At 43.1% G+C, this 19,894-nt stretch overlaps 1 protein-coding gene across 1 annotated transcript in view; it reads left to right on the top strand.

Moving 5' to 3' along the window:
* Positions 1 to 19,894, top strand: part of LOC120024860 (adenylate cyclase type 2-like) — an 80,703-nt gene that overhangs the window by 41,157 nt on the left and 19,652 nt on the right. Inside the window, exons 3-10 of the mRNA XM_038969190.1 lie at positions 10,783 to 10,980; positions 12,600 to 12,767; positions 13,042 to 13,191; positions 14,624 to 14,784; positions 17,809 to 17,920; positions 18,323 to 18,450; positions 19,449 to 19,607; positions 19,745 to 19,877. Of these exons, the coding sequence (XP_038825118.1) occupies positions 10,783 to 10,980; positions 12,600 to 12,767; positions 13,042 to 13,191; positions 14,624 to 14,784; positions 17,809 to 17,920; positions 18,323 to 18,450; positions 19,449 to 19,607; positions 19,745 to 19,877 (1,209 nt within the window). The remainder of the gene's footprint in view (positions 1 to 10,782; positions 10,981 to 12,599; positions 12,768 to 13,041; positions 13,192 to 14,623; positions 14,785 to 17,808; positions 17,921 to 18,322; positions 18,451 to 19,448; positions 19,608 to 19,744; positions 19,878 to 19,894) is intronic.

The raw sequence follows: 19,894 nt of genomic DNA, 5'->3' as shown, positions 1-19,894 counted from the left end.
TCCAGACTCATATCAAACATCTCCAATCCAAAATCAAATCTAGAGTCGGCTTTCTATTTCGCAACAAAGCCTCCTTCACTCACGCCGCCAAACTTACCCTAGTAAAACTGACTATCCTACCGATCCTCGACTTCGGCGATGTCATCTACAAAATAGCTTCCAATACTCTACTCAGCAAACTGGATGCAGTTTATCACAGTGCCATCCGTTTTGTTACTAAAGCACCTTATACGACCCACCACTGCGACCTGTATGCCCTAGTCGGCTGGCCCTCGCTACATGTTCGTCGTCAGACCCACTGGCTCCAGGTCATCTACAAGGCTATGCTAGGTAAAGTGCCGCCTTATCTCAGTTCACTGGTCACGATGGCTACACCCACCCGTAGCACGCGCTCCAGCAGGTGTATCTCACTGATCATCCCTAAAGCCAAAACCTCATTTGGCCGCCTTTCCTTCCAGTTCTCTGCTGCCTGCGACTGGAACGAATTGCAAAAATCTCTGAAGTTGGAGACTTTTATCTCCCTCAACAACTTTAAACATCTGCTATCTGAGCAGCTAACCGATCGCTGCAGCTGTACATAGTCCATCGGTATATAGCCCACCCAATTTACCTACCTCACCCCCATATTGCTTTTATTTATTTACTTTTCTGCTCTTTTGCACACCAGTATCTCTACTTGCACATGATCATCTGATGATTTATCACTCCAGTGTTAATCTGCTAAATTGTAATTATTCGATTTATTGCCTACCTCCTCATGCCTTTTGCACACATTGTATATAGATTCTCTTTTTTTCTACCATGTTATTGACTTGTTTATTGTTTACTCCATGTGTAACTCTGTGTTGTTGTCTGTTCACACTGCTATGCTTTATCTTGGCCAGGTCGCAGTTGCAAATGAGAACTTGTTCTCAACTAGCCTACCTGGTTAAATAAAGGTGAAATAAAAAAAATAAAAAAATAAAAACCCCACCGTACCGTCACCATGTGGTACTCTGTTCACAATGTTGACATCAGCAAACCGCTCCCCCACACAACGCTGTCTGCCATCTGCCCGGTACAGTTGAAACAACTGGAATTCATCCATGAAGAGCACATTTCTCCAGTGTGCCAGTGGCCATCCAAGGTGAGCATTTGCCCACTGAAGTCGGTTGCGACGCAGAATTGCAGTCAGGTCAAGACCCTGGTGAGGATGACGAGCATGCCGATGAGCTTCCCTGAGATTGTTCCTGACCGTTTGTGCAGAAATTCTTCAGTTGTGTAAACCCACAGTTTTATCAGCTGTCTCGGGTGGCTGGTCTCAGACAATCCCGCAGGTGAAGAAGCTGGATGTGGAGGTCCTGGGCTGGCGTGGTTACATGTGGTCTCCGGTTGTGAGGCCGGTTGGAAGTACTGCCAAATTCTCAAAAATGACAGAGGCGGCTTATGGTAGAAAAATTTACATTAAATTCAGTGGTAACAGCTCTGGTGGACATTCCTGCAGTCAGGATGCCACTTGCACGCTCCCTCAAAATGTAGACATCTGCAGCGTTGTGTTGTGACAAAATTGCACATGTTAGAGAGGCCTTTTATTGTCTCCAGCACAAGGTGTGTAATGTGTAATGATCACTCTGTTTAATCATCTTCTTGATATGCCACACCTGTCAGGTGGATGGATTGTCTTGGCAAAGGAGAAATGCTCACTAACAGGGATGTTAACATATTTGTGCACAAAATTTGAGAAATATGCATTTTGTGCGTATGGAACATTTCTGGGATCTTTTATTTCAGCTCATGAAACATGGGACCAACATTTGACATGTTGCGTTTATAGTTTTGTTCAGTGTGGTTTGTATTTACAATGGTGTTTGCTTCCCTGACTGTCCTTTCTTTTGGAAACAGATCACAAATATTGCTGCTGTGCTGACACACTGTGGTATTTCACGTCATAGATATGGGAGTTTATCAAAATTGGATTTGTTTTCAAATTCTTTGTGGGTTTGTGTAATCTGAGGGAAATATGTGTCTCTAATATGGTCATACATTTGGCAAGAGGTTAGGAAGTGCAGCTCAGTTTCCACATTTTGTGGGCACATACCTGAGAACTAGACAGGCTTATGCCTACGGCGGCCTCTCAATAGCAAGGCTATGCTGATTTCCTTGCTTGTGGGTCAGTCACAGTGTTCAGGTATTCTGTCACTGTACTCTCTGTTTAGGGCCAAATAGCATTCCAGTATGCTTAGTTTTTTGGGTAGTTCTTTCCAATGTGTCAAGGAATTGTCTTTTTGTTTTCTCATGATTTGGTTGGGTCTAATTGTGTTGCTGTCCTGGGGCTCTGTGTGGTCTGTTTGTGTTTGTGAACAGAACGCCAGGACCAGCTTGCTGAGGAGACTGTTCTCTAGGTTAATCTCTCTGCAGGTGATTGCTTTGTTATTGAAGGTTTGGGAATCGCTTCCTTTTAAGTGGTTGTAGAACTTAACATCACTTTTCTGGATTTTGAAAATTAGCGGATATTGTCTGAATTCTGCCCTGCATGCATTATTTGGTGTTTTATGCTGTGTTTTTGCTAAATTATGCATGCAATCTCAATTTAGTGTTTCTCATTTTGGGAGTTCTTGGTTTGTGAGTATACCCCAGACCTCACAACCGTAGAGGGCAATGGGTTCTATAACTGATTCAAGTATTTTTTTTGCCAGATCCTAATTGTGATGTCGAATGTTATGTTCCTTTTAATGGCGTAGAACCCACCACTAATGTTTTCGTGGCAGGTTAGTTAGCATGTGTAGGCTAATGCCTATTGTTAAGTGCACAGGCCTGTGAGGATAAGTGTGATATACATTTGAAGTCGGAAGTTTACATACACTTAGGTTGGAGTCATTAAAACTCGTTTTTCAACCACTCCACAAATGTCTTGTTAACAAACTATAGTTTTGGCAAGTCAGTTAGAACATCTACCTTGTGCATGACACAAGTCATGTTTCCAACAATTGTTTACAGACAGATTATTTCACTTATAATTCACTGTATCACAATTCCAGTGGGTCAGAAGTTTACATACACTAAGTTGACTGTGCCTTTAAATAGCTTGGAAAATTCCAGAAAATGATGTCATGGCTTTAGAAGCTTCTGATAGCTTATGACATAATTTCAGTCAATTGGAGGTGTACCTGTGGATGTATTCAAGGCTGACCTTCAAACTCAGTGCCTCTTTGCTTGACAACATGGGAAAATCTAAATAAATCAGCCAAGACCTCAACATAACCTGAAAGGCCACTCAGCAAGGAAGAAGCCACTGCTCCAGACTACGGTTTGCAACTGCACATGGGGACAAAGATTGTACTTTTTGGAGAAATGTCCTCTGGTCTGATAAACAAAAATAGAACTGTTTGGCCATAATGACCATCGTTATGTTTGGAGGAAAAAGGGGGACGCTTGCAAGCCGAAGAACACCATCCCAACCGTGAAGCATGGGGGTGGCAGCATCATGTTGTGGGGGTGCTTTGCCGCAGGGGGGACTGGTGCACTTCACATAATAGATGGCATCATGCGGGAGGAAAATTCTGTGGATATATTGAAGCAACATCTCAAGACATCAGTCAGGAAGTTAAAGCTTGGTCGCAAGTGGGTCTTCCAAATGGACAATGACCTCAAGCATATTTTTTTTATTTTATTGTTTTTTATTATTTATTGAATTTTCGAAACACAATATACTTGCAGTGAAGCCGCTCAATAACTACATCATACCAGTCATCCAACAGATTTCCATTCAGAGCGATACACAGAAGCATCCAGGGTCAATGCCCTGCTCAAGGGCATGTTGACCGATCTACCACCAAACCAAAAAACATGAACCCGAACCCACCAAGCGCCCCCCACAGTTCCCCAACAGCTCTCCCTCAACCATTCGAGACCCCTTCCACAGTCCCCCCCAGGAATAAAATAAAATACAATTAATTCCATTCCCCACCCCCCAAGAACCCCCAATGCACCAACAACCAAGAGAATGAACTAAAGAGAAAAAAGGTAAAGACAGAAGTGTACAAACACCTGCACAGCATCACCCTCAGGCAAACCGGCATTAGTTGTAAAAACACTGCCACTTAGTGTCATTCAAATGTACTTTTTATGATGTTTTATTTTGAAGTTTTTTATGAAGTTTTATCTTTGACCATCATTCTATCTCTCACACAGCAACTCCACTCCCACTTGTCTCCAATTCCACATACCAACCCTCAGCTTCCCTCAGCCCATCCCATCTCTGCTGGCCACCCACTTCGGGTTTCTACGCAACACATATCTTTCAACTATGCTGTGATGTTTAACATACAATTTCAATCTATCTAATCGAATAGAATCCACAGATTGCGAGTTGAAGATCAATACTTTTACTAAGACTATTAGTATATTAGTAATTGACTGACCCGGTCTCTCCAGATCTCCTAACAGTACTATTTCTAGGGTCAATTTTTAGATCAATGCTATGCATTTTCAGCCATTCCTGAACCTGAGACCAGAAACAGGCTACCTGAGGGCAATACCAAAATAAATGGACAATGACCCCAAGCATACTTCCAAAGTTGTGGCAAAATGGCTTAAGGACAACAAAGTCAAGGTATTGGAGTGGCCATCACAAAGCCCTGACCTCAATCCCATTAGAAAATTTGTGGGCAGAACTGAAAAAGCATGTGCGAGCAAGGAGGCCTACAAACCTGACTCAGTTACACCAGCTCTGTCAGGAGGAATGGGCCATAATTCACCCAACTTATTGTGGGAAGCTTGTGGAAGGCTACCCAAAACGTTTCACCCAAGTTAAACAATTTAAAGGCAATGCTACCAAATACTCATTGAGTGTATGTAAACTTCTGACCCACTGGGAATGTGATGAAAGAAATAAAAGCTGAAATAAATAATTCTCTCTACTATTTTTCTGACATTTCACATTCTTAAATAAATTGTTGATCCTATCTGACCTAAGACAGGGAATTTTTACTAGGATTAAATGTCAGGAATTGTGAAAAACTGAGTTTAAATGTATTTGGCTAAGGTGTATGTATGTAAACTTCCGACTTCAACTGTAGTCACTGTGTTCAACTTGTATAACTTCCCTCTCCACTGTGGATAGATAGACTACCTGTTAGAGACCATGAGCCCACCAGTGAGCGAGAGGAGGGCATTCCAACATATATTTCTAAGTGGTACTTCAACAGGATAGTTGGGCTCAGATTGAACAAAGGGCCTATTGAGAGCCCTGTTGTTTTTAGGTGAATAAAGTCCTTTAGATTCTAACAAGTGTACAGAGAGTGTAAGAGAGTCAAAGAGAGCACGGAGAGGATGCTTTTACAGTGGTCCTCATTTTACATAAGCTAACTTAACCCACCAACAGACACTAGAGAGAGTGTATGTTCTTGTGGGTTTACTTTGGTCATTATTGCAGAATTACGTTTCGCACGGTTTGTTTCCTTCCCTAAAGAAGTGATCTGATTTAAGATCGACACCACAGAGCACGCAATCTTCACCATCTTATACCAAACAAAACCTGATGTGAATTTCAATGCCCAACAGACGTAAACATTCACTTATGGCAGGCTGAGACTGAACAGATCAGAAGCAATCTGTTCTCTAATTGTATATTAAATCAAATGTATTTATATAGCCCTTCTTACATCAGCTGATATCTCAAAGTGCTGTACAGAAACCCAGCCTAAAACCCCAAACAGCAAGCAATGCAGGTGTAGAAGCACAGTGGCTAGGAAAAACTCCCTAGAAAGGCCAGAACCTAGAGAGGAACCAGGCTATGAGGGGTGGCAGAACATAACAGAACATGGCCAAGATGTTCAAATGTTCATAAATGACCAGCATGGTCAAATAATAATAATCACAGTAGTTGTCGAGGGTGCAGCAAGTCAGCACCTCAGGAGTAAATGTCAGTTGGCTTTTCATAGCCTATCATTAAGAGTATCTCTACCGCTCCTGCTGTCTCTAGAGAGTTGAAAACAGCAGGTCTGGGACAGGTAGCACGTCTGGTGAACAGGTCAGGGTTCCATAGCCGCAGGCAGAACAGTTGAAACTGGAGCAGCAGCACGGCCAGGTGGACTGGGGACAGCAAGGAGTCATCATGCCAGGTAGTCCTGAGGCATGGTCCTAGGGCTCATGTCCTCCGAGAGAGAAAAAGAGAGAATTAGAGAGATTATACTTAAATTCACACAGGACACTGGAGAAATACTCCAGATATAAATGACTGACCCTAGCCCCCCGACACATAAACTACTGCGGCATAAATACTGGAGGCTGAGACAGGAGGGGTCAGGAGACACTGTGGCCCCATCCGATGATACCCCCGGACAGGGCCAAACAGGCAGGATATAACCCCACCCAGTTTGCCAAAGCACAGCCCCCACACCACTAGAGGGATATCTTCAACCACCAACTTACCATCCTGAGACAAGGCCGAGTATAGCCCACAAAGATCTCCGCCACGGCACAACCCAAGGGGGGCGCCAACCCAAACAGGAAGATCCCGTCAGCGACTCAACCCACTCATGTGACGCACCCCTCCTAGGGACAACATGGAAGAGCACCAGTGACTCAGCCCCTGTAATAGGGTTAGAGACAGAGAATCCCAGTGAAGAGAGGGGAACCGGCCAGGCAGAGACAGCAAGGGCGGTTCGTTGCTCCAGAGCCTTTCCGTTCACCTTCACACTACTGGGCCAGACTACACTCAATCATAGGACCTACTGAAGAGATGAGTCTTCAGTAAAGACTTAAAGGTTGAGACCGAGTCTGCATCTCTCACATAGGTAGGCAGACCATTCCATAAAAATGGAGCTCGATAGGAGAAAGCCCTGCCTCCAGCTGTTTGCTTAGAAATTCTAGGGACAATTAGGAGGCCTGCGTCTTGTGACCGTAGCGTACGTGTAGGTATGTACGGCAGGACCAAATCGGAAAGATAGGTAGGAGCAAGCCCATGTAATGCTTTGTAGGTTAGCAGTAAAACCTTGAAATCAGCCCTTGCCTTAACAGGAAGCCAGTGTAGGGAGGCTAGCACTGGAGTAATATGATCAAATTTTTTGGTTCTGGTCAGGATTCTAGCAGCTGTATTTAGCACTAACGGAAGTTTATTTAGTGCTTTATCCGGGTAGCCGGAAAGTAGAGCATTGCAGTAGTCTCACCTAGACGTAACAAAAGCATGGATTAATTTTTCGGAATAATTTTTGGACAGAAAGTTTCAGATTTTTGCAATGTGACGTAGATGGAAAAAAGCTGTCCTTGAAACAGTCTTGATATGTTCGTCAAAAGAGAGATCAGGGTCCAGAGTGACGCCGAGGTCCTTCACAGTTTTATTTGAGACGACTGTACAACCATCAAGATTAATTGTCAGATTCAACAGAAGATCTCTTTGTTTCTTGGGACCTAGAACAAGCCTCTCTGTTTTGTCCGAGTTTAAAAGTAGAAAGTTTGCAGCCATCCACTTCCTTATGTCTGAAACACAGGCTTCTAGCGAGGGCAATATTTGGGCTTCACCATGTTTCATTGAAATGTACAGCTGTGTGTCATCCGCATAGCAGTGAAAGTTAACATTATGTTTTCGAATGACATCCCCAATAGATAAAATATATAGTGAGAACAATAGTGGTCCTAAAACGCAACCTTGAGGAACACCGAAATGTACAGTTGATTTGTCAGAGGACAAACCATTCACAGAGACAAACTGATATCTTTCCGACAGATAAGATCTAAACCAGGCCAGAACTTGTCCGTGTAGACCAATTTTGGTTTCCAATCTCTCCAAAAGAATGTGGTGATCGATGGTATCAAAAGCAGCACTAAGGTCTCGGAGCACGAGGACAGATGCAGAGCCTCGGTCTGACACCATTAAAAGGTCAATTACCACCTTCACAAGTGCAGTCTCAGTGCTATGATGGGGTCTAAAACCAGACTGAAGAGTTTCGTATACATTGTTTGTCTTCAGGAAGGTAGTGAGTTGCTTTGCAACAGCTTTTTCAGATTTTTTTGAGAGGAATGGAAGATTCGATATAGGCTGATAGTTTTTCATATTTTCTGGGTCAAGGTTTGGCTTTTTCAAGAGAGGCTTTATTACTGCCACTTTTAGTGAGTTTGCTACACATCCTGTGGATAGAGAGACGTTTATTATTTTCAACATAGGAGGGCCAAGCACAGGAAGCAGCTCTTTCAGTAGTTTAGTTGGAATAGGGTCCAGTATGCAGCTTGAAGGTTTAGAGGCCATGATTATTTTCATCATTGTGTCAAGAGATATAGTACTAAAACACTTGAGTGTCTCTCTTGATCCTAGGTTCTGGCAGAGTTGTGCAGACTCAGGACAACTGAGCTTTGGAGGAATAAGCAGATTTAAAGAGGAGTCTGTAATTTGCTTTCTAATGATCATGATCTTTTCCTCAAAGAAGTTCATGAATTTATTACTGCTGAAGTGAAAGCCATCCTCTCTTGGGGAATGCTGCTTTTTAGTTAGCTTTGCGACAGTATCAAAAAGACATTTCGGATTGTTCTTATTTTCCTCAATTAAGTTGGAAAAATAGGATGATCGAGCAGCAGTGAGGGCTCTTCGATACAGCACGGTACAGTCTTTCCAAGCTAGTCGGAAGACTTCCAGTTTGGTGTGGCGCCATTTCCGTTCCAATTTTCTGGAAGCTTGCTTCAGAGCTCGGGTATTTTTTGTATACCAGGGAGCTATTTTCTTATGACAAATGTTTTTAGTTTTTAGGGGTGCAACTGTATCTAGGGTATTGCGCAAGGTTAAATTGAGTTCCTCAGTTAGGTGGTTAACTGATTTTTGTCCTCTGACGTCCTTGGGTAGGCAGAGGGAGTCTGGAAGGGCATCAAGGAATCTTTGGGTTGTCTGAGAATTTATAGCACGACTTTTGTTGCTCCTTGGTTGGGGTCTGAGCAGATTATTTGTTGCGATTGCAAACGTAATAAAATGGTGGTCCAATAGTCCAGGATTATGAGGAAAAACATTAAGATCCACAACATTTATTCCATGGGACAAAACTAGGTCCAGAGTATGACTGTGACAGTGAGTAGGTCCAGAGACATGTTGGACAAAACCCACTGAGTTGATGATGGCTCCGAAAGCCTTTTGGAGTGGGTCTGTGGACTTTTCCATTTGAATATTAAAATCACCAAAAATTAGAATATTATCTGCTATGACTACAAGGTCCGATAGGAATTCAGGGAACTCAGTGAGGAACGCTGTATATGGCCCAGGAGGCCTGTAAACAGTAGCTATAAAAAGTGATTGAGTAGGCTGCATATATTTCATGACTAGAAGCTCAAAAGACGAAAACGTCATTTTATTTTTGGTAAATTGAAATTTGCTATCGTAAATGTTAGCAACACCTCGCCTTTGCGGGATGCACGGGGGATATGGTCACTAGTGTAACCAGGGGGTGAGGCCTCATTTAACACAGTAAATTCATCAGGCTTAAGCCATGTTTCAGTCAGGCCAATCACATCAAGATTATGATCAGTGATAAATTCATTGACTATAACTGCCTTTTAAGTGAGGGATCTAACATTAAGTAGCCCTATTTTGAGATGTGAGGTATCACGACCTCTTTCAATAATGGCAGGAATGGAGGAGGTCTTTATTCTAGTGAGATTGCTAAGGCGAACACTGCCATGTTTAGTTTTGCCCAACCTAGGTCGAGGCACAGACACGGTCTCAATGGGGATAGCTGAGCTGACTACACTGACTGTGCTAGTGGCAGACTCCACTAAGCTGGCAGGCTGGCTAACAGCGATTGAGTTGTGAGACTCTGCTGTAAAGCTCATCACTCCCCCTAACTGGGAGGGGGCCAGAGACAATTACTCGATGCCGACACATCTTTCTAGCTGATTTACAAGCTGAAGCTATGTTGCGCTTGGTGACCTCTGATTGTTTCATCCTAATATCGTTGGTGCCGACGTGGATAACAATATCTCTATATTCTCTACACTCGTATAGACTTTCACTACTTCCTTCCATCTGAAAATAAATGAGAATAGGAAATGAACAAGTCTCCTATAGGTCGATTTAGTGGGTGGGGCCGTAGTTAAATGTGCTAGTAAAGGCCTTCACTTCCGCTACCATGGAAACCAGCATGCTCAATATACAATGCCGAGATGGCCTTCTGCTCAGGGACCTTTACACAGTCATTCCCGCTCTCCTTGGCATCTAACTCTTTCCCATTCTCTCTTTTTCTCGCTCTCTTGCTTTCTCGCTAACTGGCATGCACGCAAGTTGACGCAGGTGTATATGCGCACACACACACACACACACACACACACACACACACACACACACACACACACACACACACCAGAAATCTATATCTGAGCCTTCCTCTTCCCTCTCAGTGTAATTCAATCAGGAAGATGCTGTGGCCTCTAGCAACAGGACATGACGCAGAGACAGATGTGCAATAAGCCTGAATAAGCCACGATGCAGAATTAGATATGGGCCGCTCTCATGACTAGACCGTACATAGGCATAATAAAGGGACTTGAATGATGTTGAAGGGAAGTTGAGTGAATGTTGTTTAGACATATCATTGTACCTGACCTATATAACACTTCAAAACCTGTCCTCAGACAGAATGTATACTATAGCCTGTTTTTTAATCCTTGTCTTTTCATTAGAGGAGTAGAGCATTGTGTGTCTGTATGGCTGTGTGTAGATGGATATGACGTCCGTGTCTATGAATGTGTGTATATCTCAATGTAGAGTATAATGTAAATTCCATGATTGTGATTCAGTGTGCGTTATGTTCTCCCTCTCCGTTTCAGAGTGCGGAGGAGCACTGTGCATTTGTCAGCGTGGTGAGCTGCAGCCTGTGTGTGTTCCTGGCTGTGTTTGTGCTGGTGTGTACAGAGACCCTGACCCAGCGCTGGAGGAGACTGCTGGGTCTGGTGGTCTGGGCCACTCACCTCACCATGGGATTCACCTTCATCTTCAGCGGACCCCTCATCCTGCCCTGGGACCAGGTATACACTCTCGCTCTAAATAAAGGTTGCACGACAAAGCCTGTTGGCTTTCAAAATAAATGTTTGAAGCCCATGTCGTGGTAATTATTCTAATCAAAGGAGAGACTTTTAGATTTCTTCAAAACCATCAAACTTTATTAATAATTACTGCAGTAATAGAGTGTTAATGGTCATCCAATAGTGTAGAGTTAAAGCCCAAATAAACGGGATTCAGTTATAACTCTACATAGTCTTCTTGAGTCCTTGTGACGAAGACAGATACGTGAAATTATACAAAGGTACATTGTGCTCTCATGCAACAGATATATGTCTAGTTCATTTACTGCTTGTTTATGCAGAAATACTAATCCAACATAGGATTCTAAGCCCTTCCCTCAGAATGATGGAGTCCAGTATTCATCTGCCGTATGGGATAAATAAAGTGGAGATTGGGTCCCCCTGGCACCGACAGACAGGCACACAGACACTAATCATGGAATGGAATGCAGTCTTTAGGTTATCACCAAGCCATGGTAAATCTACTGTCAGCGTTAACACAGACACATGAGAGTTCAAAGAACCCTATTCTGTTGCATCTAAGAAAAACAGTGTGAATGTACTAATATAGGAATACATTGTAATATAAAAGTAATGTGATTAACATAATGTTGTATTTCTATGACACCCACTTCCTTTGTCCTCTTACTCTTCTCCATCTACAAAACCAGCCAGTTTATTAGGTACACCCATCTAGTACCAGGTCGGACCCCCATTTACTGAATTCTTCAGGCATGCATTCTACAAGGTGTAGCGTTCAAGCGTTGTGCAGTTGGTATCTAGGAACCTAACTTGTGCCAGGGAAACATTAGTCATACCATTACACCACCTCCACCAGCCTGTATCGTTGACACCAGGCAGGATGGGGCCATGGACTCATGCTGCTTACGCCAAATCCTTACTTTGGTCATTATTGCAGAATTACGATTCACACAGTTTCTGTTTCCTTCCCTGACGAAGTTATCTGATTTAAGATCTACCCCACAGAGCATGCAACCTTCTCCATGTGATAACAAACAAAACCTGATGGGAATTTAAATTCACATCAGTTAGCAGTGGTGGAATGGTATAGGGAATGTTTTTCTGGCACACGTTAGATACCAATTGAGCAACTTTTGAAAGCCACACTGTGTAGAATCTATGCCCTGATGAATTGAGGCTGTTCTGGAGGCAAAGGGGCACCGACGATCATACCACGGTCAGTCGCTTAGGTCACCTATTTTGCCCATTCTAACGTTCAATCGAACAGTAACTGAATGCCTTGATGTCTGTCTGCCTTCTTTTTATAGCAAGCCACGGCTACGTGACTCACTGTCTGTAGGAGCGAACCATTTTCGTGAATGGGGTGACCTACCTAATAAACTGGCCACTGAGTGTACCTACATTATATTCACACATGAACAGAAGCATCAAAAAGTTATATTTGTCTAGTTATAGCGTATCTTGCCAGTACACTGAGGTGACAGTTGTCCAGTAAAACCACTTGTTCTTTGGGTATTGCTGCCAATCCGAGACTCTTTCCCCACACAGTGTTTCATGTCATATCAGTCTGACCTATGTCTCTCTCTCCTTTTCTCCTGTAGGTTCCCTTCTTCCTGTTCATCATCTTCACAGTGTACACCATGCTGCCTTTCCAGATGTGCTATGCTGTGGTGCTCAGTGTGATCTCCTCACTCTCTCACATCATGGTCCTCACTCTACGCCTCACTGTCTTCAACACCCAAGATCCCAGCCCCTTTCTGGCCAATCAGGTGTGTTATTAGTTATGCTGTTAGTAACAATTATACATGATCTCCTGGTGATGCACAACGTTATGTATGTTCACGATGTTGTGCTTTAGATACTTCCTGTTTATAGAAAACTGTGTGTGTGTGTTAATGACTCGTGTCATGTATGTTTCAATGAGATTGTATTTTTGATGTCCTGTAAGGAGTTTTTAAGGCGTAAGGCACATTTCTCTAAAAAAAGACAATAAAATGCTTATGCTGTGCAGCTAGGTTGTAATGTCTGTCCCTCTGTCCCCAGCTGCTGTCCAATGCGGTGGTGTTTCTGTGTGGCAGTGTGGTGGGGGCCTTCCATAAGGTCCTGATGGAGAGAGCAATAAGACAGACCTTCCAGGATACACTCAGATGTCTGGGCATCCGCATGAAGCTGGAGATAGAAAAGAGACAACAGGTGAGAACATTTTATCAGACACTCTGCTATCTTCTTGATTTAGTTATTTAACCTTTAAGGAAAGACCCTTGAGATTAGAAACCTCTTTGGCGAGGGCAATCTCTCAGTGTATCAGAAATCCTGGAAATCATGGTCTGGTTGAATAAGATGCTTTTGGTGTCTCTTTCTGAACAGAGGCTGACCCGACTGAGTACAGGAAGTATGAAAGACTAATAAAAGTTAATAGTGTAAGGCTAAAATGTTTTGTCATAATAGCACTGGTCCATTTTTACTTCATTTAAGACCAGCAGCCTTGTTGTTTTCTAGCTTGTATTTTTCATTACGATGATCAAATCCCCCTCATATTAAATTTCATTGTAATGATTTTTTAAGTAGATGTCTGTGTGTGCTTCGTGAGTAAAAATGGGTGTCTGTTTCAAATGGCTTTTTAACCATAATTTTTTTCATTTGTAATAATAGTTGCTTAGGAAATGACACCACACTCGGTGAGAGAGACGAGGCCGCTGGCTGCTATGTTGCCTAGCAGGACAGAATGGAATGATATAATCGTTAACATTTGAACCGGCTCTGTTCTACTCTGTTGTATTGAGCCCGAAAAAAGGAGCAGTTCCACAGGGGTTAGCCAAAGAGCACAGGCACCATAAATAAAGAGAAGAGAGAAGGGAGGGTTTGAAATGGGTCTCAACACTGAGCACTATGCCATTGTTCTCTAGACCCTGTCAGATAGAATCTGCCAGATCAATTACAGCACAGAGCTGAGCTGACTGAACCAAATCAAGGCCACTTTGTGCAGAATGACTTTCCATGCTTTACGGTTTACTGGACACCCTGCCCCAGTCATTTGAACCAGGAGGTGGTAATCTATCTGGGAGAGTATGTAGGCCTAACCAGTTGCCCCCTGACACTGGTCTTGGGTCAGTTTTACATTTCTTCCACTAATGGTTAAGGTTAGGATTTGATCCTAGATCTGTACCTAGGGGCAACTTCCCCCCCCATGGATGCAGCCAAACCAGAGAGAAAAGAGAGTAGTCCGGTGTCTCAGTATCGCATCATAAGGGTGAACAGGAATTATGATGGGGTCAATAGGGATTGAAGAATGATTTCCTGAGACATCTCCTTATTAACTTCTTAGATTCCCATCTCACCTGACTCTATTCCATCCAGAGGCTCTCAATGCAATGTTCTATCTTTCTGTTGACTGGCTGTACAACCAGACTGGCAGCACAATGATTATAAAGCTTTTAACAGTAATCTAAGTGAATGAGGCCCTTGTTAGTGGAGTTACCAGATCAGCAAGACACTCTGACAGCTGGTTGATACTCAGATTGGGTTTCTCCCAGATTGGATGGGTTCATGACCCTGTGTCTATCGGACAGTGTGTGTGGTTGGGTGGGTGTGGTGTGTTGATGCTAACGTGTGTGTGCCTGCGTAGGAGAACCTGCTGCAGTCTGTGCTGCCGGTCTACATCTCCATGAAGATGAAGCTGGCCATCATGGAGCGTCTGCAAGACTGCAAGGACAAAGAAGAGCAGCAACGACTCGTCAAAGACAACAACTTCCACAGTCTCTACGTCAAGAGACACGAGAACGTCAGGTACAGTACAACAATAGCCTGTCAAGGACTAAGAATATGACTGAGAAACATACAGCATGTTGAAATGACCTGTTATATTCTAAGAAAATTACTAAGAAACACAGTAGAATCATATCCTTTGCATGTCACTCATTGTCTGTCAAACTAAGCACGGTTTTCAGTCTACCAAATAACACACATGGAAAATATTTCTCCAACCGAAATGTTCTCTTGAATGAAACTCCGCTTTTGGCTTTAGCCTTTGATTTTCTCTTTCCCTGCCTTTACTTTTTGGCTCTTTTTCTGCTTTTCGACTTGAACACTAGTGTTACACAAGTGTAAACACCCTTATGGTATACTAGGGACCGGCCCAGTACATCACCGGGGCCAAGTCTTCCATCCAGGACCTCTATACCAGGCGGTGTCAGAGGAAGGCCCTAAAAATTGTCAAAGACTCCAGCCACCCTGGTCATAGACTGCTCTCTCTGCTACCGCACGGCAAGTGGTACCGGAGCACCAAGTCTAGGTACAAGAGGCTTCTAAATGGCTTCTACCCCCAAGCCATAAGACTCCTGAACAGCTAATCTAATGGCTACTCAGACTATTTGCATTACCCCCCCCCCCCTTCCATGCTGCTGCTACTCTCTGTTATTATCTATGCATAGTCACTTTAATAACTCTACCTACATGTACATATTACCTCAATTACCTCGGCACCGGTGCCCCCGCACATTGACTCTGTATATAGTCCCGCTGTTGTTATTTACTGCTGCTCTTTAATTATTTGTTATTCTTATCTCATACTTTTTTTGTTGTATTTTCTTAAAACTGCATTGTTGTTTAAGGGCTTGTAAGTACGCATTTCACTGTAAGGTCTACTACACTTGTTGTATTCGGCGCATGTGACAAATTTTGATTTTGATTTTGAAATTGTGGTTCCATAGCTAGGGACTTGAGAAGAGCAGAATCAGTTTCTTTGTGAGAAGGTGTTAAAGTTCACAGTTAGCCATTGTTATGTAAATGCAAGCTGAAAATTACCCGTGGCCTGGCTTTGGCCCCAAGTAAGAGCATGTCCGCCGGATCCATGGCTCAGTGAGACCCGCCCGCGAAGATGGAAACAAAAGTCTGAGCCTTGGGTAAAACACTGGGTTCAATCATATGTTGCATTTGTGCTTTGAATAGTTAGTATAGTTTGTGTTCTCTAATTGTATTAATTTAATTTCCCCTGATATCCTCTGGCCCCGAGGACTGGAGGTGCCCATCCCTGCTCTGGGAGGTCTTTTTACACTCACAATGCCCAGTCAGTTCTCATGGAATTTAGCACAACAGTGTTAGCTGAGCATTGACCCAGATGAGGCCTTTTGTTTTATGGGCATTCATTTAGAAAGTGCTGACAGACATTGGCTTTGTAGCCTATCCAGTGAACCTTGGCAGATGGCTCAATAGATTCCCTAAGTTTTAGACTCTGAAATTGCTTACAGACTGTACTGTACCTTCTACCTTCCTGGAGAGAGAGGGAACCCATTTGTTGCCCAAATTAAGGTCAACACAGCAACACTCTTTGATCTTCTCAGTAGCCTGACAAACTGACATTTGTAACTACCTGGTTGATTTGTTGATAAGTTTAGGCTCGTAATAAATATGATTTCATAGAAAAGGAAGGGCATTTAAACTGTCTGATATGAGAAGACCTTGTGAAGATCAAAGACTGTATCATGTGCTGCTGTGGCTCGGCTAGTGTGTGAATCCTCCTTTAAGCCCTTTGGTGTTACTGTGAATTATAGCCCAACCACCTCCCCATTTGATCCTTGTAATGACACAAGACATGCTTGTCATTAGACATGTTCTTTCCAAGGAAACACCTGGTTGTTGTCAGTCAGAGTTACTGGGCGGCCATGGTTCTCTGGTTTGCCTGGCGAGCAATAGGCTAACGTTAGTTACTTTAATGAGGACTGACCTTGGCAGCAGTTAGCCCTCTGAGCCCTGGTAATGAGCCAGTGATTAGGCTGTGGCGGCTGGATGTGTGGTGGCCTGGGTCAGGTGCTCTGTATGGAGGATAGGGCTCACAACAAGCTTATAGCACTTCCAATCAGTGCTTCCCCTTCCCTCCAGTGCAGTGCTTCCCCTATGATTTATTTTTTCAGCAGCTGTGGCAAAGTTAGCATTGTGGGGGTGTTAGTGGACGTGGCCAATGACAAACATTTTAGTGGCCATCCTCTTGGCTACAGACAATTTATTTTATGTTTTAATTTTAATTTTATGTTTTTGACTTCATGCAATTCTATACATTTTGCCATGGACGGAGAGAACATTTTACAGTTTTAAAGATAGTTTCCTGCAATTTGTTTACCACTTTTGTTTACTACATGATTCCATGGGTTACTTCATAGTTTTGATGTCTTCACTATTATTCTACAATGTAGAAAATAGTAAAAATAAAGAAATCATGGAATGAGTAGGTGTGTACAAACCTTTGACTGGTACTGTATATATATATATATATATTTTAATCATATCTTTTGGAGTGGAGGCAACGGTGCTGCTAAATGAATATAGGGAAAACACTGCTGTAGTTTATGTCTTAGAGCCAAACCCCTTAGCACGATCTCCCTCCTACTCAGTCTTCACCTCCTCTCTAGCCCCTAGGATTACTGCTCACCCAGGATAGGACCTCCAGCTGTAATCATTTAGCCCCACTCCATTTCAACACCCCAGGAGTCAACCGTTATCTGACAATGACACCCTTGTTTAGTGATACAACAACATCAGAGGGATTAATCAGTGTAGCGGCCAGCCTGGCCGTATCCATGCAGACAACCGATTTCTCTACACATCATGCTGCCAGACATCATTATGACACTGATGTCTTGACCCCATATGTCCTGAGTCGGTCGTGATCAGTAAGCATGAATCGCAAGAAAATGCTTGGAAACTATGTGCAACAGGGAGGGACTATCTAAACTTGTCCAATAATGAATGCTTCTTGTTTTATTTTGCAAGCTGTGTGTCTTAATGAACACACCCTTGGCTTTTCTGTTTTTGTAGTATTCTGTATGCTGACATTGTGGGCTTCACCCGATTGGCCAGCGACTGCTCTCCGAAGGAGCTGGTCATCATGCTCAACGAGCTGTTTGGGAAGTTTGACCAGATTGCAAAGGTGAGTTAATAATTTGTAATATTTGCACCTTTAGTTAAATTAACACAGACTTTTCAGCTTTTATTTAATATTTACCTAAACTTTTACGTTTATTACGATAAGATGACAGTGTGGTAATGCATAATCCACTTGTTATGTGGTATTAATCAGTACTTGCTTCATCATAATAATTCAAATAATAATATATTTATTTTATAGAGTGCGTTTCATGACGCAGATCATCACAGATACTTAAAAACAAGTACATGTAGTTCTTGGGCTGGACACGTATGGATGTGTTGTGTGTTTGGTTCTTCAGGAGAACTTCTGATACCTTGTTTGTGTTAATGCTAAATCCAGTTGACATGTCTGCTTCTTGGATGGTCTTCATGGTCTGTGGTATTTTTCTGTTTCATTCTTCAGGAGAACGAGTGCATGAGAATCAAGATTTTGGGAGACTGCTACTACTGTGTGTCTGGCCTGCCTGTCTCCCTGCCCATGCATGCCAAGAACTGTGTGAAGATGGGTCTGGACATGTGTGAGGCCATCAAGTGAGTTCAGAGGAGCCCCAAGGCCTTCTGGGGGGAAAACAATTACTAAAACATGTGATCCTTCTGGTTAGTTCCAGGACTTTAGCAACATGTATTCTCATTAGATTGTGAGATAAATAGTGTATAGTATATAAAATGTGTAAGTCAGGTAGGGAGGGTAGTGTTATTGTATAATGCAAGGGGGACTTTCTGGCCTAAGTAGTAGGTGTTGATATGAGTTGTGTGGGTCAATGATGGTTATGATAGTGAGTTAGTTCTATAATCAGGTGTTGTGGAGGATTGGAGGGTTTGTCAAAGGAAGGCTTTATCATGGCTCCTCTCTGCCCTGTTGGACAATCAAATCACATTTCATTTGTTACATGCTTCGTAAACAACAAGTGTAGACTAACAGTGAAATGCTTACTTAAGGGTCCTTTTCCAACAATGCAGAGTTAAAGATAAATGAAATACAAAATAGAAATAGTGACACAAGGAATAAATACACAGTCCATAACAATAACGAGTAAAAAATAACATGGCTATATACAGGAAGTACCAGTACTGAGGCGATGTGCAGGGGTACGAGGTAATAACATGGCTATATACAGGAAGGACCAGTACTGAGGCGATGTGCAGGGGTACGAGGTAATAACATGGCTATATACAGGAAGTACCAGTACTGAGGTGATGTGCAGGGGTACGAGGTAATAACATGGCTATATACAGGAAGTACCAGTACTGAAGCGATGTGCAGGGGTACGAGGTAATCAAGGTAGTTATGTACTGTACTTATAGGGAGGGGTAAAGTGACTAGGCAACAGGATAGATAATAGACCGTAGCAGCAGCGCATGTGGTGAGTATGTGTGGCGACAGTATGCATGTGTGCGCATGTTATGACAACAAGGAAATAGTTGATTTGTTCAGCTGGCTCTGATGTCAAAGCAATAAGAAGGAATCCCAGGGAAACCAAAGTGCATACACACACACACATCTGACATATTCTGATCCCGCCCCTCAGACAGGTGCGCGAGGCCACAGGTGTGGACATCAACATGAGAGTGGGCGTTCACTCCGGCAATGTGCTCTGCGGTGTGATTGGCCTCCGCAAGTGGCAGTTTGACGTTTGGTCACATGATGTCACCCTGGCCAATTATATGGAGTCTGGAGGCTTACCTGGGTATGTTAGTAGTTGAGTTAACCATGTATGGTAAATCTTTAATCCTAATGGTGGCATTCATTATTAAGTTACTAGTGGTAACCTAGTCCTAGTAAGTCCATTTTACTAATAGAAACCCCCATCTTTGTCTTGATCAGGCGTGTCCACATCACTGAGGCCACCCTGAAGCACCTGAACAAGGCCTATGAGGTAGAGGAGGGGAACGGTGGGCTAAGAGATGCCTACCTGAAGGAGCTCAACATACAGACATACCTTGTCATCGATCCTCGGGTGAGCTACCTCATTTA

Source organism: Salvelinus namaycush, chromosome 30 (genome assembly GCF_016432855.1).
Source record: "Salvelinus namaycush isolate Seneca chromosome 30, SaNama_1.0, whole genome shotgun sequence".
Classification (NCBI taxonomy): Eukaryota; Metazoa; Chordata; class Actinopteri; order Salmoniformes; family Salmonidae; genus Salvelinus; species Salvelinus namaycush.
The sequence above is the reverse complement of the archived record's forward strand: the minus strand, read 5'-3'. Positions and strand labels throughout refer to the sequence as shown.